This window comes from Penaeus vannamei, unplaced genomic scaffold (assembly GCF_042767895.1).
Source record: "Penaeus vannamei isolate JL-2024 unplaced genomic scaffold, ASM4276789v1 unanchor748, whole genome shotgun sequence".
Taxonomy (NCBI): domain Eukaryota; kingdom Metazoa; phylum Arthropoda; class Malacostraca; order Decapoda; family Penaeidae; genus Penaeus; species Penaeus vannamei.
In genome coordinates, this window is record NW_027213752.1 from 1 (window position 1) to 25,000 (window position 25,000).

The window sequence follows — 25,000 nt, forward strand, 5'->3', positions numbered from 1 at the left end:
GAGAAGGACAAAAGAGAGAGAGAGAAGAGAGAAGAAGAGAAAGACAGAAAGAATGAAAGAGAAAGACAGAAAGAATGAAAGAGAAAGACAGAGAAGGACAGAAAGAATGAAAGAGAAAGACAGAAAGAATGAAAGAGAAAGACAGAGAGAACAAAAAAGAAAGACAGGAAGAATGAAAGAGAGAGACAGAAAGAATGAAAGAGAAAGACAGAAAGGATGAAAGAGAAAGACAGAAAGAATGAAAGAGAGAGACAGAAAGAATGAAAGAGAAAGACAGAAAGAATGAAAGAGAGAGACAGAAAGAATGAAAGAGAAAGACAGATAAAATGAAAGAGAAAGACAGAAAGAATGAAAGAGAAAGACAGATAGAATGAAAGAGAAAGACAGAAAGAATGAGAGAAGGACAGAAAGAATGAAAGAGAAAGACAGAAAGAATGAAAGAGAAAGACAGATAGAATGAAAGAGATAGACAGAAAGAATGAGAGAAGGACAGAAAGAATGAAAGAGAAAGACAGAAAGAATGAAAAAGAAAGATAGAAAGAATGAAAGAGAAAGACAGAAAGAATGAAAGAGAGAAAAAGAAAGAAAGAGAAAAAAAGAAAATGAAAGAGAGAGAAAGGAATAGAGAGAAAGGAAGAGAAAGAAAGAGAAAAAGAGAGAAAGGAATAGAGAGAAAGGAAGAGAAAGAAAGAGAAAGAGAGAGAGTGAGTTCTTTTCAACTTTTGGAGTATGTTAATGAGCATCTTTTGTTTAAAAAGTTAAACAAAATATCCTTAAGTAGCTGATTGAATATTTTCAACCATCAAATCAACTACTTATACATCATTTTACTGAGGACACACTCATAAAATGTGAATATACAACAACAAATACACAAACATAAGAACACACACAAACAATACAAAAAACAATTTCAGTAAAAGAGCATTTCACAGCAACATCCAATAACCACAAACACATATAAAAATGTTTCTAATGTGAATAGGTATTGCTCTTTTCCGAGTGACAGAGAGTAGATGAAATTATTATCTCTGACAAGATATTCTAGCTGACTGAAAGCAAAAGGAAACTTTTATTATGAATTTAGCATGTTGGGCAAGATAAGGTTATGGTTTGATAAGATGACAAATGTTACTGGAATTAACAACATGGAGGAGATAGCTTTTAAATAAATAACTTGGAAAGGAAATATAGGGTAAAAAATGGAGGTCCAATAAACAATACTAGATATTAGACATCAAGTCTTTTCTTGAACTTAGTCATATCTCCAATTTCCTTAAAATTGATTCTTTTATCTTACCTGCTTCAATGAATGGAGCTGGTGACAATTATGGAACATTGATTTAGCCTGCTGCCATGTCCCATCGATGATAATTATGTTGTATGGGGGCTGGTTCTTCCCTACAGGAGGTAGTTCTTCTAGGCTCATAGCTTCTTCTCCGGGATACATTAAAATTGAATTCTCACTTGTCAATATGTCTGTTAGCTGTGGATACCTAGGGGATTGATAGAAAGGAAAAAAAAATTAATCATCACATTTCTGGGTAAAGAAAATAATAGCTAGACGTAAGAAGAAAAATAGTGAGGGAAAACATGGGTTATCAGTAACTAGCATGAAGGGTATGACTAAGTTTCCTAAACCATGAAAAAAAAATTAAAATAAAATAATAATAACAATTTAATCTAAAATATTGTGGAGTACAAATAACATTAACAATTTCACTCTCACTCTTACAGACACATAAACAAAGTGACTCAAGAAAGAAGGAAATATTTAAAAATTTTACAGAGCAATATACCTTGTCAATGAGAACCTCTTTCCCTTGACTTGCATATAGGCTCCATTGGGGAGAGCCGCCTGCAGCATTGGGGCAGTGCGAAGGCAACGCTTTTCCTCGTGCGGGTGCTGGAGTATCACTACCCGGCATGATGTCTCCACTATCTGCTTGTCAAGACTCTGGCACCAGCACACAGCCACAGGTCGACTACAAAGAAGGTGTGTTATTCTTATACATATCATTCAGTGGTTTTAATTGTACCTACTCACAAATGCTATTCTATTTAATAATAATGTAATATCCAAATTTCAATGGCATTATAACATGAGATAAACGATTGTTAATATAAACATCTATTCACTGCTAAAGGGACCTAATAAAAATATTAATGCTAAAATGATCTGATATGTAAATAAGTTGTACCTATATTTCACTCCAGTAATAATCAACTAATCACTTATCATACAATGACTATTTCTCCTGCAAAACTACACTTGTTTGGGAAAGACACTACTGAATGATGAGGAAAGTATTTGAATCGTAAAAATATGATAAATACTGTTAAATACTCAAATCATTCTTTGAAAAGACAGTTAAATCTTAAATTAATAGTATGATGCCAAGTGATGCCACAGCCAGTAGGATTTACAAGAGTCAAGGTAATATAATTATAATTTGGAACACGGGAGATTCTAATATACTTAGACATTTACAATATAGAGAGATCACCATCTTACTGAAAGGAACACATTACACAAATGAAACGCAGATTAGGCCATAAAAAAATTGAGTATTCTACACGAAGATAAATATATCATGCACAATATACGTTTGATATAGGCCTAAGACTATAAAATTAGCGTTTTATTACTCTTGCATTGGCAATTCTGCAATTTGAAAAAGACGGGGTATAGCAAAATATCCCCCAGCAATGACTGCCAGGGCGTAACTTTTGCATGACCTTTTGCAATGTCTAGGCTTAGGCCTATTGGTCGTGACCATCCAATTCACCTTTATTTATATTACTCTGCATTCCTGCCATCTTTAAAGGTCTATAAAACACAAGCTTCATGGCCAATTCTTTGTCGTTCGCACAAAGTTTAATGTATTGTTGCAGACTGCAGTTGAAGTCACACACCAGCATCTGTTACAATGAGGTCGTTTTTCCCGTCGTCCGATCTCGATATGCACCAGATCCGCAAGAAGGGATAACTCCGCCTCCTCGTCCTCCATTCTTGGCTTTGGCTGAGCTCTCGGGGGCCTCAGCGGTGAGCAACATGAACTCAACGGCGCTGCAATCCTTTTCGCGAAGTCTCACCTAGAGTCGGTCGGCCAGTCAGCTGTGTCTTGCTTGGAACAAGATAAAACTCATATGATCCTCTTACTTTCGAAGATCCTACCAATTGTAACTAAATGTTTTATCTAAAATGGAATATTATTGGTTAAATTTCGATCGCAATGTGCTTCCCGAATTTCTCAATTTTCATTGGTTGACAAATGTTTACAACCGAGTATGCTGGCCAATCAAAAATGTTCCCGCGAGAACTCACATTATCATCTTACTCTTCTAAATTCTATCGAATCACAACCAAATAGCAAATCCAAACTAGGATCTGATTGGTGTAAGATTTCCTGTCCTCTTCTTTTCAGCTTCCTCGATTCTCATTGGTCGACAAATGTTTACAATCGATTACGCTGGCCAATCAGAGGCGTTCCCGCGAAAAGTTACCGCGCTCGAACAGCTGAGAGAGACAAGAAGGTGGACGGTCGCGCTGAGGAAAGAAAGGCTGTCGGGGGAGGAGAGATCGCTTTTTCTCGCTTTTTCTTGGTGCTTTACAGACAGACGGGAATCAGGAATCATGGAGGAGGAATGCACAATAGGTGAGTTGATTAATGCACGTGAGTTATAGAAAGAAAAAGGGGTGAGTTGCGCTATATATGTGCTTTTGTCAAAGTTTTGTTGTTGTTGACCTGACTTGATCGAGATTTTGAGTTTCGGGAAAACGGATTATGAAGCGACCCCAAAGATATAGAAAATAACGATGCAGAAAAATAAGAATAAAAGTAAGCAATAGTGTCATTGAAGAAAGTAAGTGAAAATACGATTCAAGAGAACAAACAAATAAACAAAAATAAAATTAAAATACTCGTACAAGTTAAAAAAAAAAAAAAAAAAAACGTAACGAATCTCTTGCCTTTTAGGATATTGACCTTTTTTTCCCTCTTCAAATATGCTTTAAGGAGCAGATGAACTTATTTTCTCCAATACCATATCAAATAACTAAACCTCAAGTGATGTATCTTTTGCGTATGGATTCACGTCGTCAGATGTTCTGATATTACGAAAAAATAGTAAAGTCTGTATATTTAAAATCGTGTTTGCGTAATTATGTTGAAGATTCGTTACTTAGAATAATGATTAAAGGAAAAGATATTGCAGAATGAAAAGTAATTGTGTTATGATCCGATTCAGTGCTGCTTTGTCAGCGAAGTAGTTGAAATTTCGAACTATTTCAGTGAAAAATTTTGTAAATTCAGTCTAATGACCATGTTTTTTATTTCTTTTTCTTGGTTTACCTATCACACAAGTTTTTAAGGTTTGGCTCATGGAAATATATGAGCATTTTTAGTTCTTGGGGAAGGCACATCCTTACAAAGTAGAATTCATGGAAGATGTTTAAATAAATCCCTAATGGTTTTTCAGAATGGGAAATTTCTCATAATTATATTGGCTTTGTTCTATTCAAATCTACTTGACGCTTATTGTGGATGTCCTACAACGTGAGGACTGTCCTGATATTGGCGCATTGTTAAGTGTTTATTGTGTTATGTGCTATTGCGAAGGTTGACAAATCTCCACCATTTATATTCTAAGAACATAGTGCTGGGACAATTTCCATATTTTATGGTAATTGCCATAGGGACCTGCAGGATATTTCTAGCGAGAATGTGGTGATTTTTGGCTTTTGCTTGAGTATTGGGAAATTGGAAGACTACTATTTAGTATGAGGTTAGGGACAAATTCATGGGTGTCTTGTAAATATTTCTTTCTTTCTTTATTTAATGAATGGATTAATGTTTCCCACTGATTTACTGTATGCTTAGCACCATGAGAAAATGGAAGATTTTAGAGTACGTTTGGTCTCCATGTGTCTGGCATTTCTGTCCTCTTAAATATAGCTCTTGAATACTAACTTGTTTGCTGTACATTTAGCAAGTGATTTGTTCCTTTTTTTGTTTGTTTGTGAAAGTGGGGATACAAGAACCTGCTCAAGTCTTAAAGTAGAAGTCTCCTAAAATACAATGAGAAGCAGAAGAGTGCACATTCTGTTAAAAACTCATCAGAAGATCTTGATTGAGGATCTGTCAGGGGCTTTACTATCAAATTAATTTTAAAGGGTTTGGAAAAAGAGCAGACCTGAAGATGAAATCCAGGGTGATTTTGAAACTTTTAGACCCCATTTTTATATATTTTCTTTAAAAATTTGATAGTAATTCTTTACAGTAAGGACACATTTGCCAGAAACGAAGTCCCCAACCCCACGTCAAAAAATTTATTCATCAGTCAAAGTTGCCGTGACTGGGCGTGCCCTTCGGGCACTGCCTGAGAGGAGGGTTGATAGGAGGCTCTGCCCCTCAACATCCCCCCGGGAAACATAAACTTCACCTTTGTATGCATGACAAGATAGAACAGAAACTTGGGTGCAGCAAGGGTACTTAGGCTGAGAGTGGTGCTTTCTGCAATGTTTTTCCTTTATTTTTTGCATTACTGTTTGTATCTGCAAATGATTTCATGTACCAAGGATTGCAACTTTTTGTCCTCAACAAGAATATCATATTCAAATTGCTCTAACTTAGTGTGTCCATACCATAAAGATTAACCATTGAGTCTTGGGGTACATATATTTTCATTAGCTATCTAGTTTGTTTGTGCATTAATTCAGCATCTTATTGGCTTTTTACCTATAGTTCATTACTTATGTTTTGCTTGACAAAAGAAAATATCCTGAATGTAATATTTTTCAATATGTACTTAGCTTTTGTTTTACTTGTGGATATTAAATCTGTTGGAAAGGTGTGTTCCTGGTGACTTTTGCAGTTGAAATACTTGGTGGAATACTTATTTGCTCAGATTGTCTTTTAAGAACCATTAAGATTCAGTATTGTTAATTTTTCCTCAAATTTAAACCCAATAAGTTTAGACTGAATATCCTTATCTCTCATTTCAGTGGGTGAGGTGGGCAAGAAAGGCTTTGGAAGCCCACCATTAAAGAAATTAAAGCAGAGTGAGTATAAAGTATATGCTTTAGTCACATTTAGAATTTTGAATCTTTTTGTGTACTTTAGATTTTAATTGTGATATGGACATCTAAAAGATAGGACTACTTCAATTCACCATTTTTGGTTTTTATTCATCAATGTTTGCTTTTCTTAGGTCGTTTGCCTTTTGCACCCCTGGATTCCAAGACCCCACAGAAGAATTCAAGCCCCAACAATCAGAAGAAACGAAAGCTGTCTGGATCAGAACTCTCTCAAAACTCACCCAAGACTCCTCGTAGTGAAAACAACTCAATGAGTGAAACCCCAGTGTCAGATAGAAAGTTGCAAACACCTAAGTCAGTTGGAAGTGCCACCAAAGACAAGTCAAAGCAAGGGGTGACTCCCACTGAATCGACTAAAAAGAGGGGAAGAGGAAGACCTCCAAAGACCGAAAAGGAAAAAGAAGAGAGCAAGAGAGCAAAGCAGGCAAGGTAAGATGAAACTATTCTGGCATTTTGATTTACATGAATGTTATATTTGTGTTTAGAAGCTCTGGTAAAATTATCCTTTTTATCTGTCTCTATTTCTGTCCTATTTGTCGCTCTGTCTCTATGCATTTCTATCTGTATCTTTCTCCTCACCTCTGAGTCCCTCTCATATATGAATTATCTCAATAGTTACCAGATGACCTCTGATGATGAAGTTAGTTCAAGTGTCGATGATGACGTTGATGTACCTGAAGCAAAGAAGAAACCGGTTGAGAAAACGAGGAAGTTGCTGTCTGCCTTCATGAGCAAGGAGCCAACCCAGCAGGCAGAAGTCACTACCTCCACAGATGATGTGGACAAGGAAGAAATGGAACAGGAAGACAAGGAGAACAAAGATTGTACCAGTGAAGAGGAGAGTGGGAGAGGAGAGATGGAGATATCCTCAAAGGATGACAGTCCCGTTGAAGAGGCTTCCGAGGGTGGAGTTGATGCAGCTAGCAAAGAGGAGGAAAAACCTGAGGAAAACACGAAAGTTGAAAGTGCAAATGAGGAGGAGAATAAAAAGAGCAGCAAGAAAAGTTCACCGTTAATTGATATGCTCAAAGCAAAGAAAACTAGCAATGATGCAAAGAATGAGAAGGCTGTTAAGGAAAAAGCTGTAGAAGAACAGGAAGGAAAATCAGGGAAAGAGGAAAAGGTAGAGGATAAATTGGAAAAAGAGGATAAGGTGCAGAAGAAACCAGCAGGAGCCAAGAAAGAAGGTAAACAAAATATGATCAAGGCAGAAGGAAAGAAGGAAAAGTTGGTAGGAAAGAAGAAAGAAAAAGGAGCAGAGAAGTTGGAAAAGAAAGAAAGTGATGAAAAGCTGACTAAAGATTCAAAAGAAAAGACTGAGAGCAAAGAAGCAGTTATAGAAAAGAAGGATGAGGTAGAGGAGGTGAAGAAAACAAATGAAACAGAAGCAAAGGAGAAACCTAAAAGTGAAGAAAAAGGTGTTGAAAAGGGAAGAAAAATTCTGAAAAATAAGGGCCAAGAAGTAGAAACCAAAGCAGAATCAAAAAAGGCTAGCAAAGAGGAAGCAAAAACAGATGATAAAACAGAGAAAAATGAAGAGGAAGTCAAGATGAAAAAGAAAGCAGATGGTGGAAAAACAGATAGTGATTCAAACAATGAAGAAAAGAATGAAGAAGGACATGATAGCAAGGAAGAAAAGAAAGAGAATGAAGAAGGAAGTGAGAGCAAGGAAGAGAAAGAAAATGAGGAGGGAAGTGAAAGCAAGGAAGAAAACAATGAAGGAAATGAGAGCACAGAGGAGATGGAAGTTGACTTGGATGCCAGTGGATCCTCAAAGAGCGATGGCACAGGTTCAGCCAACACCTCACCTGTTGCGACGTCTAAATCCTCAGATAAGCTTGAGGTACCCATGTCTTCAGGGCAGAAGACTCCAGTCAGTATACAAAAGGCAAAGAAGCTTACTCCAAAGCAAATAGCAAAGGAAGCAGAGAGGCAGCAAAAGAGGGAGGAGAGAGAAAAGTTGAGGAAAGAAAGGGAGAAGAAAAAGCAGGAGGAACTAGCAGAGAAGGAGAGGATCAAGAAACAAAAAGAGGAAGAGAGGCAGAAAGCAAAAGAGGAGAAGGAGAAGGCCAAAGAAGAGCAGAAAAGGAAGAGACAAGAAGAAATTGAGTAAGTTTTTTTTGATGTGGAACAGATGTAGATTCTATTTTGTCTGAATTTAATGTGTTCATGATAAAGGTAATTTGCAATGAGTGAAATCTATTATATTTTTTGTCAAGAATTTATTTTTTATACATGTCCAAATCACTAACTTTGAAATAGTTTGACTAGGTTCTGACTAGATGTTATAACTTTTTGTTTGTATGTTCTGCACACATTGATTTACTTGATATTTCAGAGCCAAAAAACAGAAGAAAGAGGAGGAACAGCAGTTGAAAGAAGTTGAAAGGATGATAAGAGAAGAGGAGGCACGGCTAGCACAGGAAGAAAAACAGAAGCAGAAAGACAAATTGAAAAACAAGTTTGCCAGTTTCTTTGTTGCCAAGAAAAGAGACCTAGAGGAGGCTGAGGAAAAGAGCAGCAATGGGAACTTCAAGGAATTCAGAGTAAGCTTCCACATGATTTTCTTTAAATTATATATACATATTCTTATATTGTGGATAGGGCATCTTGCTGAACAGCTGTAGGTTCATGCCCTTAGTGGGCATTTGTGGTTGCAAAACTAGCTTATACTGAGTTTATAGCCACTTTGTTGCAACTGCTGAGGCAGGCCAGTGATTTAAGCATTGGACACCAACCCTCATGGTCCTGGAATTGAATCCATGTCGTGTTAGTTGCAACATAGGGAACATAAATGCAGAGTGCTGGCTTTGCAGTTCCAAGGTTTTTGCATGACCAGCCTCTATGTTGACTTGGCTATTAGTCAGGACTGTCTTCATGATGGAGTCAAAGTTGTGGCAGAAAGGAAGTGGTAAACCTAATTGCAGCTTTTAATTTGTAGTATCATTGTATTGCCTAATTAGAACAGCTTTTAAATATAAACTCTGCCATTAGTATTTAGAGAGGAAAAAAGAAATGGAAAATTGAATGTCATGAGTTTTTATCATTGGAAAATAGGTTGCCTTGCCAATATACAACAACTGCAAGAGGTTATATTTTGATCATTTGTTTTTGATTCAGGTAAAGGAAGACATGCAGCTCGCTCCATTAGTACGCACAAACTTCACAGAGGACCGCCGGACATCACTTAATGAGTATTTAACCAAGCAAACAAAAGATTCATCTGAAACCTACTTGAGTATTCTCAAAACAGGAATTTATGCACCATGCAAGTCTCAGCGCACTTGGCCTTTTGAGAATAAGAAGGAAGAAGTTGATGATGATATTGAAATTATTGGTATGTTTGTGATTTACTTTTTATTTATTTATTTATTTATTTTTTAACTGAATATTTAAAAATAGCTTGCAAAATTTAATTAGAGTAAGTTTTCCTTCAATATTATTATTGTAATTAATGATGATAATGATGGTAATGTTTTTCTAACTGATGGGTATATTTTTGTTTTGTTTTTTTTCTTCTTTTTTCCCATTTGTCTTTGCATTTTTTCCCCATGCAATTTCTTTTATTTTTATTATTAATTTTATTTTTATTTTTATTATTTATTTATTTATTTATTTATTTTGATAGGAAGGGGAGAAATGGGTTTTCCTGTGAAACAGATACTGAAATTATTTTATGAAAATTACCTTTTGTTTCCTCAAAATTGCAGAAGATGAAGATGGAGATATGGATGCCGGAGACTCAATGGTTCAGGAAACCGAATCAGATCTGAATATCAAGACAGTAAAGGCCAAGCTGCTAAAGTTTTGTGAAAATCGCAGACCAGCATATTGGGGAACCTGGAGCAAGAAGAGCAAAAATATCTGCGCACGGCGGCCTTTTGCAAGAGATGTGAGTTTACCCTTTATTTTTCCCCACCTTGATCTGTGAAATTTCCTGATTTCAGTTTTTCTTTCTGTTCTTAGATAGGAATCAAGGCAACTTATTTCTTTGGTCTTGTTAATGGCTTGTCTTGAATATCTAGGTTATGAAAACTTTTTTCATGATTGTATTTGCATAAACAAGTATTTTCTAAATTTGTCAAACTACTAATTCACATTGCATTAAATATTTTATTAAATTTCAGGATATTTTTAACTATGAGTATGACAGTGATGATGATTGGGAGGAAGAGGAAACGGGAGAGAGCCTAAGTGACTCTGAAGGAGAGGAAAAAGAGGAAGAGGAGGGAGACCAATATGAAGTTGATAATGACTTCTTTGTCCCCCATGGCTACCTCTCGGATGATGAGGGCAAGTCTGACCAAGAGGAAGAGGAAGAGAATGGACAGGAGGAGGTGGGGTTTGAATGTGATGATTTTCAAAGTTGGAAATATTATGCCCTAGAGTTCTAAAAAAAAAATATGTATAGGATGAGAAATCTTGTGCTTGTTTGAATGAAAACACAGGGTTTGTTATACACTACAGATTCACTGTATCCTGTTGGGTGCTGCTGCAGTACACTCTCTTGTCTTGTTTTCTGCTATATGCTGCCTGGCTTACCCTGTATAATGAAATCAATTTCTGAGATTAACTAGAAGTGTACTCCTTACTTTAGAAACAGTAGTTGTGGACTTCACAAATTATATTTACACTCCTGTTCTGCCTGCTCTGTCTGGGGAACCAGTGGACTCGCCTTTAATCACATAATTGCTTTTAGTTGTAACTTGACTTGATTGTGAGTCAGTTTTCAGTGTTTAGATTTCTCTTAACCTTTAGTATATATGTAAAAATGTCCATCTTAATTACAGGATAATGGAAGCAAACACAAAGAGCAGCTGAAGCAAAAACAAGCAGAATTTGAAGAGGAAATGAAAAAGAAGACAAAGCATCTGAAGCCCCGTGTTATTGGTTCTTTATGGATGGCAGATGCAAACAACAATCCAGGTAACTTTTTTAAAAAGTGGTTGGGGCTCTGTTTTTACAGTATTTGTATTTTGGGCTTTAGCCATGATCATGATTATTTACATATCAACATGTTGGACTTGAGGGCCTCATGACCAAAATCTCAGCATTAGGCTAACTTGTGTGGTGACTCTCCCAGGTATGTAGCTTATCAGCCCACATGAACACTTGTGTGCGGTGTAAAGACTCCTTGCTTACCGTTTGTAATATTGCTATCTTTTTTTTTTTTTAGTATTATTGAATCATCTAACACCCTGTGCTGCTGGTTGCAGCATACAGATATAGGATCCTGAGCAAAGAAATAAGTGTCCTCCAAGGACCTAGCACTTTTCCAGACATGGCTCACTGTTATCATATTCCACCTTTATTTACTGGTGGAAATAATGCAAGAGACCTTTCCTAAATGCCCACTAAATCGATGCTTCCTCCAAGAGCTTTGTGTAATCATGGCAAGTCATTCCTGTCACTATGGCTTTCAAGTGAATTTTTTTGTGACATGACTCACATCACCTGGCTTCAGTGGGTCAAAGATTTTAGCTTATTATTTGAAAAAAGATAATTTTGCATTGAAATAAAGCCATTCAGAATTGAGGGATCATTGTAACTATTTAAATGCTCTCAGCATAAATTTGCTCATGACTAATTGCCATGGCCAGCCAATTTTTAATTTGTTTTATTTTGAGATAGCAGTAAGACTTGATTCTCTAAATCCTAAAGTGAATCTTCAACTGCCGTTACATGGTCATGATTCCTCTATATAAACCATGCAGACATGTGGTTATTTCTGTGATTATGCATCATAGGGTTAGGGCTCTCAATTGAAACAAACTAGGCTGTCTGTCATTCTTTTGATTCTGTAATGTATTAAAAGGTAAATTTTATTTTCTCTAGCTTTTAATCAACTGTTGAAGATCCTGAATCCACACAAAGCGGTGACCTTAGGAACCAGCCTTCCCATTGGTACTCGTCATGGTGGAGTAATTCCCAAGGACACCAAGGAACAGAAAGATGATGATGATGGGTCAACTGAAGATAAAGGAAATGCTAAAAAGTTTTGCAAAACTTTCCCTGAAGAAGGTGAGTTTTCTTTGAGATGATAAATTATATGTTTTTAGGATTATATCAAATCAAATCTAAATAACAAATATATAAATGGTACACCAGTATCAATACCTTGTTTTCAGGTTTACATCGTTTATTTTTCAAAGCTTATATTACTATTATTCATTACAGCTGTGCCGGCTCTCATTAAGCTGGTTCATGGAAATCGCAATGGGAAGGCTTTCCTTTCCCGTGAGTTTTCTGACTTTTGGCGTAAATTACAAGCGGGAGAATTGGATGAGGAACAATTAGAGGGTATTCCGATGCTTTCTTCTCCCATTCAGGGTGAGTTCATGTTATACTTCAAGAGTTTAATTTTCCTTGTTTTTCATTTCACTTCCCTGTCTTCCTCCTTATCTCATTTGCATTTTCTCTGCCTTCTTCTCCTGTTAATTTTCCCATTGTTTTTGTCTTCATAGTCTTATTCATTGTTCCTGTGTTCTTCCTGTTTCTCCTAGTTTACACTCCTTTTTACACAATAGCTTGCTCACTTTTCATTTCCCCCTTCCTATCTTTCCCATCCTTAGTTTCTTTATTCTGGTCTTTGACCCTCCACTATGTTTACTGTCGCCTTTTTCCACTTTTCCTTCTTGTTTGTCTTATTTTTTTCCATTTCACAAGATATTGGCATCATTTTGGATACCTTTCATGTATTTCTAACTTCATTTCCAATTTTTGAAATTCCTCTATTCAGTCCCCCTTATGTAGTCCAGTTATGTTCTATTTGCCTCTTTCTTTTATTTTATATTCACTATTGTTCATTCAACTCGCTCTAGCTTCAGATCTCTTCTCCCTATTACTGCTTCTGCCCTTACCTTTTGTTTCGCTCCTTTTTTGCCTTAGTTCCTCATTTACTTACATTTGTGTACTTCCTTTCACTTTTTCCCAGGTTTTCTTTGTTCATGTATCTTTTTCATACTTAAGTATTCCTCTGTACTTAACATTATCCTACATCCTGTCATATATTGTCATGTGTTAATTATCATCAATAGCAATATTAATTATCATGTTTAGTTTTATGTAATGTTATTCTATAAGAAATAAAACACTAACTAGTATTACTTTGAAATTTCAGCAAGCATGTTCTTGGCCCGTAAAAAAGTGGAATCCAAAATCCAGGAACTTGGCCACTGGCGTAAATGTCCTGAGGAAGGCCCCTTCAGTAAAGTCATGATGTGGTGTGTATCTCAAGTTTTTATCTTAGTCTCTCACTGGGTTGATATGCATATACACATACACACTCCCTCACATGTACACATCTCAGTATGCAAACACACAGCTTTGTGTAAAAATATATAAAATTTATATCTTATTGTGTATATACTTGTGCTTCTTTGTTTTTATATTTATATATATATATATATATATATATATATATATATATATATATATATATATATATATATATATATATATATATTATATAGATAGATAGATAGATAGATATCATACCATATTTTTCAGTTTAGTCTTTGATATAATTAGAATTAGTGTTTTCTACATATTTTCATGCATAGCACTGCAATATCCAGTGGAAATGTTCTAATCCTTTTATTTATTTATTTTATTATTATTATTTATTATTTATTTATTTATTTATTTTTTTAGGTATGTTTCAAAGCAAGTGCGAGAAGAGCATGGTGTTGCCGATATAACTGTTCCAAATTCTTGGAATTATATTAATAAACCTAAAGAAAAGCGGGAGGTGAATTTTGAAGACCCAGACACCATGGAAGAAAGCAAGTCCAACAAGGCAGGAAAACTGACTCCCATCACAGCATTCACCAAGAAACTACCTACAACCCCATCCTCAGCAAATACCTCTCCTACCTCTACACCAGCTACAACACCTCAAACCTTGAAGTCGAATGAAGGATCTCCAAGCAGCGCATCACTTGCACCAGTGACACCAAGTAGAAATCCAGAGAGTCCTCCCAACAGCACAGGGGAAACGCCGTCGGGAAAATCAGGGACTCCTGGACAGCCGAAGAAAAAAGTGGCTCTCTTCTCAGTTCCACGCAATCAAGAGATAACAGATGCCCAGAAAGCATCCTTTGTGTCCTTCTTTAAGAAGAATGCAGAAAAATCACCTGTGCCCACTAAGTCAGATTCTACAAAAGATAGATCCAGTGAAAAGACCAGTCAGCCAGACCCTAAAAAGGATGATGACGATATTCAGTGCATAACATTAGATTAGTTAATTTTTTAGCGTTTTTATTTGTGGCACTAACCAGTAGTACATTTTAAGGGATATTTTATAATTATTTTATTTTGGTTTTCTCAATATATTGGTGTTTTAAAGTTTATAGTAATTACAATAAAAATAATAAGAACCTTTTTTTTTTTTTGCTATTTGTTGAATAGATAATTAAAATTCTGCAATATTTATATTTTCCATCCAATTTTAATAAAGCAAAATCATTGTTACCTAATACGTATATTGAGTAATCCTTTATAGAATCAAATTGCAATATGATCAAATTTACTCTGGAAAAATTACCTAATATATAGTATATACTTTTCATCTTTAATACAATTATGATAAATAAAAATTCTTAAACCTACTCTGTTAGGGCTCATTTACAATTTAAACTGTTTCTCATAACAGACCATTTAGAGACATACTGTAATACCAACCTTTCCTGGGCACTAAAGTATGGGAGTTGCATATGTGTAGGTTCCTGCCACACCAAGCCTACACTTAAACAGCCTATATATAAAATACATGAATCAATAGGTAACATATAAATTATTGTAAGAGCCCATAACCAGCATTAATATTTTCACATATGCCAAACTTGATGTTTAACATATTGAATATATACCTATTTAAATAAGTACACAGGCAGCATGCAGATATTGCAGTCTATGAATGTTACTGACGGGCAAGGGTTGGTCTTTCCCTTGTATTCACTAAATGCTGATTTGTGGTTAAAAACATGCTCCAACCCTGCACTTTGATCTGGAGCATGCTCAAACCCCATAACTGGACTCTTAAACAGGCCCTTAGTTGTATTGGTCTTGTCTGATGTAAACTTTATATAAAAATTTACACTAGAAATTAAGCTATGGTCACCAAATTACATCTATTTGCAAGTTTATTTGGGCTAGTCTTGTTAGTATCTGGTCACAATAACGCTTTTGTATCTGCAACATTATTTTTAGGCCAAAAACAAACTTCAATACAACACAAGTTCCTTCTCAAGCTAAAATGAAAAACTTGCATCATTAACATTAGTTGATGGTTACAAGGTAAAATAAATGTGCGACATCAAAGGTCATATAGAAAGGTGTAGCAGTGAAAAGGGTAATCAACTAACCCTCTTTAATTGTGCTAGACCTCAAAAGTCATAGCAGTTCAGGATAGTATAGAGTTGAAAGGGGCAAAGAGGAATGAGGGTAGAGAGGATGAGTAAATGGGTTAAGGTAGGGATTAACATGGGTTACTAGGTCAAAGTTGTCAAAGGAATTGGGATTCTGCAAGGATGTCCATAGGGTAAGGTAGGGATTAGCAAAAGGAGAAAGGGGGATTTAGATCAATTTCAGGAGAAAGAGAATTCAGTGACTCAAATTAAGAGGGGACCAAAGTTTGAAGGGTGGAGGGAGAGGTTGGTGTAGAAGATGAAGTGGAACATTAGGCTTGTCTTGCTAGGAGGAAAAGGGGTAGAGATTGGGTGCCTGGATTTAGAATGGCATAAGAATTTGACAAAAGTAGGAGAATAATGTGGGGAGTGAGAAAATCCTTATCTGCGCATTTCCTGTCTGGCCTTGTATAAAGTGAGACCAAGTTTGAATCTGAGAATTGCCACTTAGACTAGAACTTTGAGGTGGGGCATCCCCTATAAAATACATTATGCAAGCCACAACAATTGGCTCATGTACGTAATTGTGCAGAACAGTTTGATCAGTCATGACCGGGTTGGGCACAGGAAATCAGGCTGTGGAGTGGTAGTGTTTGGCAGGGTGGCCTTGATGCTAGCATTTTTAGCTGTTCATAACTGGTATAAAGTCAGCCTTTCATCTGTTCAACACAGCTATCACACCTTAGGAAGGTACTGGAGAAGTGGATAGAAAAGGTTGGATAAGAGAAAGGAACAAGAAAAGACCACGTAAAATTAGGAGTTCAGGGCCGAGGCTCAGGGCATGTGATCCCCAGCATTGGGTCCCAGTTTCCATCTCCTAGGCCCCTAAATGGCCACAATGGGTATGGGATTTGGGGGGGGGGGATATCATTATCAAAATGACACAAGGAAACAAACAACAGTTCTATGTATACAATGCCATGAAGCATTGAACTTTATAAAGTTTTTGCTCTATATACTAAATACTATTTAACAAAGCAAAGTAAATTTGGATGCATCTTTAAAAAATTGCTTTTCAATATAATTCTATAGCTACTACTACCATCACTTTTACAACTGCCAGTTATACTTTCCCAAGAAATTGAAATATATTTGAAACAAAAGTTTAGTGTTGATATATACCTAATATAAAGTCAATACTTACACATTTGGTGTATCATTTTTCTCTTACCTTATAGAAAATTTTGGTTTTGCATTGTCTTGCTTTTATATATATATATATATATATATATATATATATATATATATATATATATATATATATATATATATATATATATATATATATATTCCCCCCCTGTTAATCACCACTCATCTAAAAAGTTTTATCCACATGGAATATATGGGTTGAGAAGAAAAAAAGACTCTTTTTAATCTTTTTAATGTGATATTAGAAAAAAAAGGTGTTACATGTTAAATATCTTGTTGACAATCATTAAATTGTAATATTAAATCTTAAGCATTAGCCGAGTTGATTTGATCCTAGTTTCCTTAAGATTCCAGAATGAAGTATGAGGCAGCACTGGGTATTTCATGACTTTCTTCACTTCTTAAAGTATTTAAAGCAATTCCTACTGACAAAACCTAGTCTAACAAGGTCCATGGTCTGCAGTGCGCTTCCTTGGGGCTGCCTTGATGATGTCATCAACTCTGAGAATCATTTCTGCTGCTTCTGAGGCTGACAACATGACCTGCCTCTTAACCTGGTAACTTTCTGTGATGCCCACTTGATTCATACAATCTACAATCCCTTCATCCATACTCAAGCCAAAGGTAGTTTTACCCTCAGCATGAGCTGCTCTCAATTCGGATACCAACTGGGCTGAATCATACCCAGCATTGTCAGCAATGATGGTTGGGATCATAAGGAGTGAACGAGCAAAGGATTCCATTGCAAGGGCTTCCTTACCAGCCACGTGAACAGCAGCATCCATGACCGCCTTGGCCATGAGGGTTTCACTGCAACCTGTGAATCGAGAAGTTGTCTAAATTATTGTCAAAGCACCTTATTTTGAAAACATACTTGTTAACCCTAAAGTGACAGGGCTAGCTCTATTTGTGATGTAATATTATGCGAGTCTAGACATTGTGGCTAGGCCTAAGATGTGTACAGCCAGTCCATGCACTTCAACTCAAGATGTATGTTTTAAAATGTTTCCATGTGGGTACATTATATATTTATTTTAAAAATAGAGTAGACTGACAGCCCTTACCTCCACCATATACTGTTCGTGTCTCCTTCACTGTCTGTGTGAGAACACAGAGTGCATCGTGCAGTGAGCGGTCTGCCTCATCCAAGATCTGGTTTGTGGCACCTCGCAACACAATGGTGCAAGCTTCACCCAACTGGACACCACTGAGACGAATCATGCGGTCCTCACCAATGATACACTATAAATAAAAAAGATATAATTTAGTTTATCTTCCACTCTTAATGATATGACTTCCCATGATCCTATGACATGCAATATAGACAAACAGCCTGTTTGTACCACAAACAGATAACTTACCTCTTCAATGAGATCACATTTGCCAAGTTTAACCAACTCAGGATTGTCAAATGTTGAGGTAATTTCACCACCAGTCACAAGAGCCAGACGCTCAATGCCATCAAAGTCTGCATGCTCAATGGCCATCACTCCAGCATCAGCAAACAGTTGTTCAGGATAGTTGTAAATCAACTGTCTGTAAACACAATTTAAACATTTGAAAGGAGGCCAGCTTTAAAAACCATCTTTATACTAAAAATAAATCACTTCTATTTCAAACTAGAGAAGTTTTAGTCAGACCTTTTACTCAGGACCCTAATTACAATATGCTCATCTAACAAATACTTCTTACTGATGTGCACTTTCAAGAAAATTTCAGACAAAAAAGCCCTTACCTATTGATGAATACATTGATGTCATGTTTGAGAATCTTCTGTACCTTTGTCTTCATCTTTTCTTTCTCAGCAATTTCCAATTCTGCAACCTTTAAAGAAGTTATGAAATGATTAATTAAACAAGTTGATAATTTCCTTGTAAATAATTTTGCTCTTAATGTCAATACACACTTGGACTTAGAAGAAAATCATGCATTACTCTGTTAAGACATGCTTACCTTAGCTGTGGATTCGACAGAGATCTTTGAACCAAACACCTTAATCTTGTCAGTGTCCATGGGTGTGTTGGCAATCAGAATTTTTGCATTTTCAATGCGCTTGGGCTGATTAACACCAATTTTCTTCTCAAGGATAAAGCCTGTATAAGAGATTTAGGGTCACATGTAAAGGTATTGTACAAGAATGAAGGATACAGTAAGAAGTTTTCCTAGTAATTGGTCTAAAGAGCTAATTATCTTATTTCATTAAGCTTTTATAACTTATGTTGATGATAAAAATAAAAATAATGTAACAGGAATAATACTCATACATATATCACATAACATGCAAGAAAAAATTACCCTCATCAAGGAATGAGTCGCCTAAGGTGCCACCCTGTTTCTTAATTATCTGGATGGCATCAAGATTGCCTGATCCCTTCAACCTCAAAACAGCATCTACAGCCAAGTTGGAGAAGAAATCTTTGTGTTGAGCCAAAATCTTTGAGCTGAGTGTGGTCTTTGCAATCTGAAAATGAAAGAACATTCAAAATGAAAAATTATTAGTGGTGAGGTTAATGTGGAAAAAGGGTCAGCATGCCCTAAACTCTTGACAAGCAAGATAAGGGCTGTGTTACAGCTGTGTGTTATTATTTGAGTATTTGGGATATGGCTTCAAGTTAACATAAAGTACTGCAGCTGTTTTGAAGTCTGCTGGATGCTTAAAAATATCTATACAGAAGTGGATTGAAACACATTTAGAGAAAAAAATTGTCTTTCTGATACAACCCACTCATGATCAGACACTTACTATATGCAAAGTTCAGTAACAAAATCACACACACACAGTGTGGAGAAAAGTGTACAAGTGTGTGAGGTCTGAGAGGCAAGTGTAAATATGAGTGGGCTGTGCTTGGGCTCTGCAGTGCTGTCAGAATGTTAGCAATGATCATGGACTTTGTAAAAATTTATTTTTTTTAAAAGGAGATATACAGTAATCTTTATATATATATATATATATATATATATATATATATATATATATATATATATATATATATATATATATATAAAAAAAAAAAAAAAAAAATTGTATTGATTATATATCTACAATAAGTAAACAGTTGTACATCTATTAACCAGTATCTAACCAGCATAAATCTAGAAACCCATTAACCCCCTGGATCCAGGTGCAATGGTTATGTAAGTAGCCAGCATCCCAGGCGTGCGGCACATAGGTCGGGTGTGCATCAACACCCGTGAGCGGTGACAAGACTCTGTGCCTCCCCTTTGAGAAGTTATTTTGTGAAAACTTTTTTTTAAAAGCTTTATTGCCATTTTCCAATGTCCATATTTGTCTTTTGATTTGCTTTAATTTATTTTCCTTGCACAGACTCCATTTCATATCTCTATGTAGTAAATAGCTCAGTTCAAGGAAAAAGGAACATTTGGTTATTTGTGTTACATCTCATTTTTTAATAATTTTTAATTTTCCATAATATAACCTGTGCCAGCGGCCAGAAATACACTGCATAGCATGGAAATGGTGCCCTCCCCGGAACCGGCACTCTTCCAGTCCCTGCTTACGCACGTTAAATTCCACATTCGTTTATTGATGGGAATAATGCTAAAGCCCCCTTCTAAGTGCTAAATGAGTCAATTCACACTCCAAAAGGTTTGTGCACTCAAGGCGAGTCTTTTCTGTCACCCTGGTCTTTGCTCTTCATCATCCATATAGCTGACCAAGATTTTCTTTGACGTGACCGTGACGTCATCTAGATCCAGGGGATTAATAAAACAAAGTAAGAAAGTTATGATGACTCCAAATTCTGATCCTCCACTGGGTCACATTACAAAATCAAATGATGTATCATGATTCATTAGTGGAGTGTATCCCATAAAACTTGTTAATACCCTCAACTCCATTTCTTCCACAACTTACAATATGACATGACACTTGAATGTGCACTAATTACTCAGAAGGTATAAATCCTTGTCAAAGAGGGTTTTTAAAACATTTACAGCATATGCAGTGATAAATGTTAACATAATGCTGTATGAACAAAGATTCATGCACTTGCATAAATGTAGTACCATATATTTTTTGTATTAAATGTTTAACATATTCTTGAAGATTAAAATCTTAGGTGCATATCTCTCTCTGTGCAGTCCATACTTTTAGTGCACCAAATCTGTACTGATATCAGTGAAAAATTTGTTTAGTCTACTGATTTTCAGACATGAAAAAGGAAAAGAAAAAAAGAAAATCATACCTTCAGAAGGTCTTCCCTAAATTTTTCAGGGTTGGCAGAATTATCTTGAGCCGACTTTGTTAACGCCTCACGAGCAACATCTGTGGCCCTGCGGTAACCAGCAATAATGGTCTGGGGATGAATTTTCATAGCCACCAATTTCTCAGCCTCTCGTAGCAACTCTGATGCCAAGACAACGACAGATGTTGTTCCATCTCCAACCTGTTTATTGAGATGAATCATGAAAAGGCATTTGGAAAACATAATTTTATCAAAATACGTATGGTTGGTTATTGAGAAAACGGGGAAAAGAGTAAAAATAATTAAGCTACCTCATCATCCTGTGTCTTGCTGATGTCAACTAAAATCTTGGCTGCTGGATTGTCCACACCAATGTTCCTCAAGATAGTAGCACCGTCATTTGTGACTTCGATTTGTCCTGAGATGAAGCACATCATTTTTTCATTTCATCAGCAAAATAATAAATTATATCAGTAAATTAATTTGGGAAAAAGAAAAACACTTTCTTCAAAATAGCCATTCTCAAATCTTACCTTCACTTCTGCCCATGGCTACAAGAATTTTGTCCATGCCTCTAGGACCAAGTGTGGAGCGCACCAGTTCCCCAAGTGCAATGGCACCAATGAAGGATGAGAGCCGAGCAGTTTCCGAGCGCTCCTCCTCGGCTTCAGATTTCATAATCTGTACTGGATTGAGTGCGACAGCCTGCAAAAACAATAAGCAAACAGTTAATTTATAGTAAAAACAGGTTGTAAGGTAAGGCTTGGTAAACAGTCAATTTGCTTACCAAGCAAATAGTAAATTTGAGAAAAAAAACAGGCTGTAAGGCTTGGTAGCCATATTTACTAATAATGAATTTTGAAGGCTCCCATTCATTCATATTTTGGGACAGGGGTTCCCAAACTCTTTGGACTATTAACTCCTTTATGGAATTCTTAATTTCTCTGCAACCCCCAAGCATGTGCAAAAAATATTAATTCAATTTTTTTTTAGTAATAAGTAGATATGCAGTTTTCATATACATTACTGAGGGGAACAGCAAACTAAGCCCTGTGAAACTGTTGCCCTGTATCCCTTCCCCTTGTGAATGTCTCATGAAAAATATGGTACCAAAATATAAAGAGAATAAAAAATAAAGACAATAAAAACAAATGTATAAATCAGTAATGTGTATCAGCAAGATATTTTCTATATTCTTATTTCTTGTATGAATGTCAGCTTTCGACCCCAAAACTACAAAGGGCCCCAGCTTTAATCGACCCTGTTTTTGACTCCTAGGAGTTCATTGTTACTGACCAATCTGGAAACCACTGGTATAGGGAATCTCTTTCACTATTTCTAAATCTTGTGGCAACTCTTTTGTTACCTCTTATGTAAAAGGTAACCCAGCACCTTACAAATGATCTACTGTCACATCGAAAATTTATCCTCAGCAAAAGCCATTTATGTGTTTCTACAGAAAAGACTTTGAATTTAACCTAGGTCTATCTTTTTATCCCATTCAACCAATTCAGTAGTGTGTGTGTGTGTGTGTGTGTGTGTGTGTGTGTGTGTGTGTGTGTGTGTGTGTGTGTGTGTGTGTGTGTGTGTGTGTGTGTGTGTATCATCGAGTTTAGTGTTATCCCCTATATTGTAACATTTCAGTGAGAGCGCTTTCACCGCAAAATTTGGAAAAAAAATAAAAATAAATAAATAAAATAAAAATAAATAAATAACAAATAATAATAATAATAAAAAATAAAAGTAAAAATCAGAAATACAAGTAGCATTGTAGGCAGACTTCACCTGTGGAACAAACAATGAGAACTGTGACAACAAAACTCAAATTTGGAGAGGGCAGTGACCCATAAGTGTGGATGTTGAACCGTATTCATGTTGACAAATGTGGAAAGGTATGAATGAGAATGAATATCTTCACAATACAAGAGATGAATTTTACCGGTTTCGAAAATATCTTTATGTATTTCTGACAGATATATTCGAAACCGGTAAAATACGTGATGTTCGTTCTCATTCATACCTTTCCACAAGTATGGATGGTCCATGAACATTTAATATAAACGTATTTCGTTAAAATTTCACATAAATTAGAATCCAGAAATACTAGAGTGCACTTCGAAGAAAATTGCCATGACATTATGAGCTACATGCACCAAGACAGTTTATGTTGGGTTGCCGTGCAGTTAAGTTGTTCACTGCAACACAAGAAGGGCTGAACTTTGTCACTGCAGGCATGTGGGGACTTGGTCTCCATGTGGCATTCTGAATGCCACATTTTTATAGTCTAACTCAAATAGGTTCACTTCTGCAAATCAATTTTGATGGAAATGAATGTAGTTTTTCACTGCCTACAATGCTATTTTCCTAGTCGGTGCAGTCATATTGTATACTTAAATCAAGGTTGGATGACATTTGCATACTTGCAGACTGGTCATGTGGGTAATGACTGACATTGGTCCTGACATAAAATTGTACTTCATACCAGGTTCCAGACTGCAAATGCTAAGAACTGATGGACTACTTATGATGTGTACTGTCCATTCCAAGTAGTTTTAGGTAATGTTGAACCACTACAACCATGATATTGGACCTGATATTTGGGGAGGGCTTGATATACTATAGAAATTATGTGGTAACATCAGAAAAAACAATAACAAATTTTTTTTACTTATTTCACACAAAATTGATGAATGCAATTTCTTGGGATCCCACCCCCTCTACCCCTCTTCGCAGGGAGGTATATCAAGTTCCAAGAAAGAAGGGGCAGACGCAAGTGGTCACAGGTAACAGTTGCCATACATAATTGCAGCTTCAAGCATTACTAAAAGAGAGCTTGCCATAATAAATGAGGTGGACATTTTTACATAATTTACTGGATCAATGAAACTGCAGAAACTAGTTACTGCTTGACGTAACGCCATTTTAATTACTGCCAATATCATTCCTCTAGACTAAAACTACAATAAAAGGTTGCAAAAATTCCCTAAAAATAGGACCGGGCAGAATTAGTAGTGTGCGTCGTCTTATTACAGTTCCCTGCAAAATATACGACCCCCAATTAAATTACAACTGTCGTTCACCTCTGACTGAAACTGCTAAAAATAGTATGCATTTTATGTAATCCATCAATACCAAATCATTATCATTGTTACAGTGAATTTAAGAACACAAACAATTTTTTTGTTACATATATTTTTTTTCTCGTTCTTTTATCAAATTCTCTCTCATTCCCCTGAAACATATATCATCGTATTTTGACACCGGGATAACTATCACTTTCTTTAACTCCAAATTATGATCATATACAATCTGCTTATTTCATGCAACCCAAATAAAATCCACGAAATGAGCCAAAATCGCCACAGAATTACGTTAAAACTATAGAAGCCGTCGAATTATCCGCCCCCGTTGGAGCCCGCCCTCGCATCCACAACACACCCTGCTTCACAAACCTTTGATTACCCTTAAATAAACCCATATCACCCTCTTTTAGGCTCGCTATCGTAACGAGGAACTGGGAAATATAATAAATAGATGATTATCACGACTAAAAACCAGAGAAGTATTACCATTTTGGTGATAAACTTGGACCTCGCGAGAACACGTCTTGCCTCCCTTGTGACTCACGCTCGATATAGGAATCCGCGTCACACGTGTTCTCTTTTCCTCTCTTTTGATCCCTTTCCTCCCCGTTTTATCACTTATTTACCCTCGTTTCGATATTTACCATGGTGATGAGGGCGAAGGTAGAGGCGACGGCGACTCAGAGGACTCTAATTGAGGCAAATAGGAGTTTGGGATTCCGGAATCTTCGGGAATCTTCGTGTTGATCCGGCGACTCAATGGCGTTCGTGGAAGCCCGTAGTACCTTTAGCTTATTTGGTAAGCTGTTGTTTGCTAAATTCAGATATTGTATTCATTCTCTCTTGTGATGAATATGAATTACTTGGTTAATGAATGCACATAAATGGCCTTTTATACTTTATTGTACCCCTTTCTCTCATAAATAAATAAACATGAATGGGAAAAAGTTTGTGCAGGATTTTCTTTGTCTAACACGAACGATGGTAGACAGGTATCCGGCAAAGTCACCGCACATGACTCGTTTATTTGTGATCGATAATATAATCGATTCTAAA

General features: G+C 36.2%; 3 protein-coding genes across 4 annotated transcripts; 1 reads left to right on the top strand and 2 right to left on the bottom strand.

Annotated features, from left to right (window-relative positions):
* Positions 1 to 1,300: 1,300 nt before the first annotated feature.
* On the bottom strand, positions 1,301 to 3,421 carry Dtwd2 (DTW domain containing 2; the record flags this gene model as incomplete). The annotated part of the gene is given in 4 exon segments (XM_070119809.1): positions 1,301 to 1,496; positions 1,800 to 1,985; positions 2,917 to 3,128; positions 3,329 to 3,421. Coding segments are annotated over 3 exon segments (477 nt in total), but the record flags the coding sequence as incomplete, so codon positions are not given.
* Positions 3,422 to 3,512: 91 nt separating this feature from the next.
* On the top strand, positions 3,513 to 14,478 carry LOC113823277 (chromatin assembly factor 1 subunit A-B). The gene is made up of 13 exons (XM_027375894.2): positions 3,513 to 3,659; positions 6,008 to 6,064; positions 6,214 to 6,529; positions 6,716 to 8,209; positions 8,439 to 8,646; positions 9,221 to 9,437; positions 9,811 to 9,992; positions 10,228 to 10,437; positions 10,891 to 11,026; positions 11,936 to 12,121; positions 12,278 to 12,430; positions 13,221 to 13,323; positions 13,754 to 14,478. Exons 1-13 carry the CDS (start codon positions 3,638 to 3,640, stop codon positions 14,340 to 14,342), a joined length of 3,873 nt encoding a protein of 1,290 aa, XP_027231695.2. The 5' UTR covers positions 3,513 to 3,637; the 3' UTR covers positions 14,343 to 14,478.
* Positions 14,479 to 16,872: 2,394 nt separating this feature from the next.
* On the bottom strand, positions 16,873 to 24,940 carry CCT2 (chaperonin containing TCP1 subunit 2). Of its 2 annotated transcripts, none has more exons than XM_027375889.2 (10): positions 24,589 to 24,940; positions 21,395 to 21,566; positions 21,173 to 21,279; positions 20,862 to 21,062; positions 18,952 to 19,117; positions 18,610 to 18,749; positions 18,392 to 18,480; positions 18,018 to 18,192; positions 17,721 to 17,898; positions 16,873 to 17,473 (listed from the first exon to the last, which is right to left on the bottom strand). In XM_027375889.2, exons 1-10 carry the CDS (start codon positions 24,589 to 24,591, stop codon positions 17,097 to 17,099), a joined length of 1,608 nt encoding a protein of 535 aa, XP_027231690.1. In that variant the 5' UTR covers positions 24,592 to 24,940; the 3' UTR covers positions 16,873 to 17,096. The 2 variants fall into 2 exon arrangements, with proteins under 2 accessions (XP_027231690.1, XP_027231689.1); XM_027375888.2 differs by lacking the exon at positions 24,589 to 24,940 and adding an exon at positions 24,431 to 24,577.
* Positions 24,941 to 25,000: the final 60 nt, after the last annotated feature.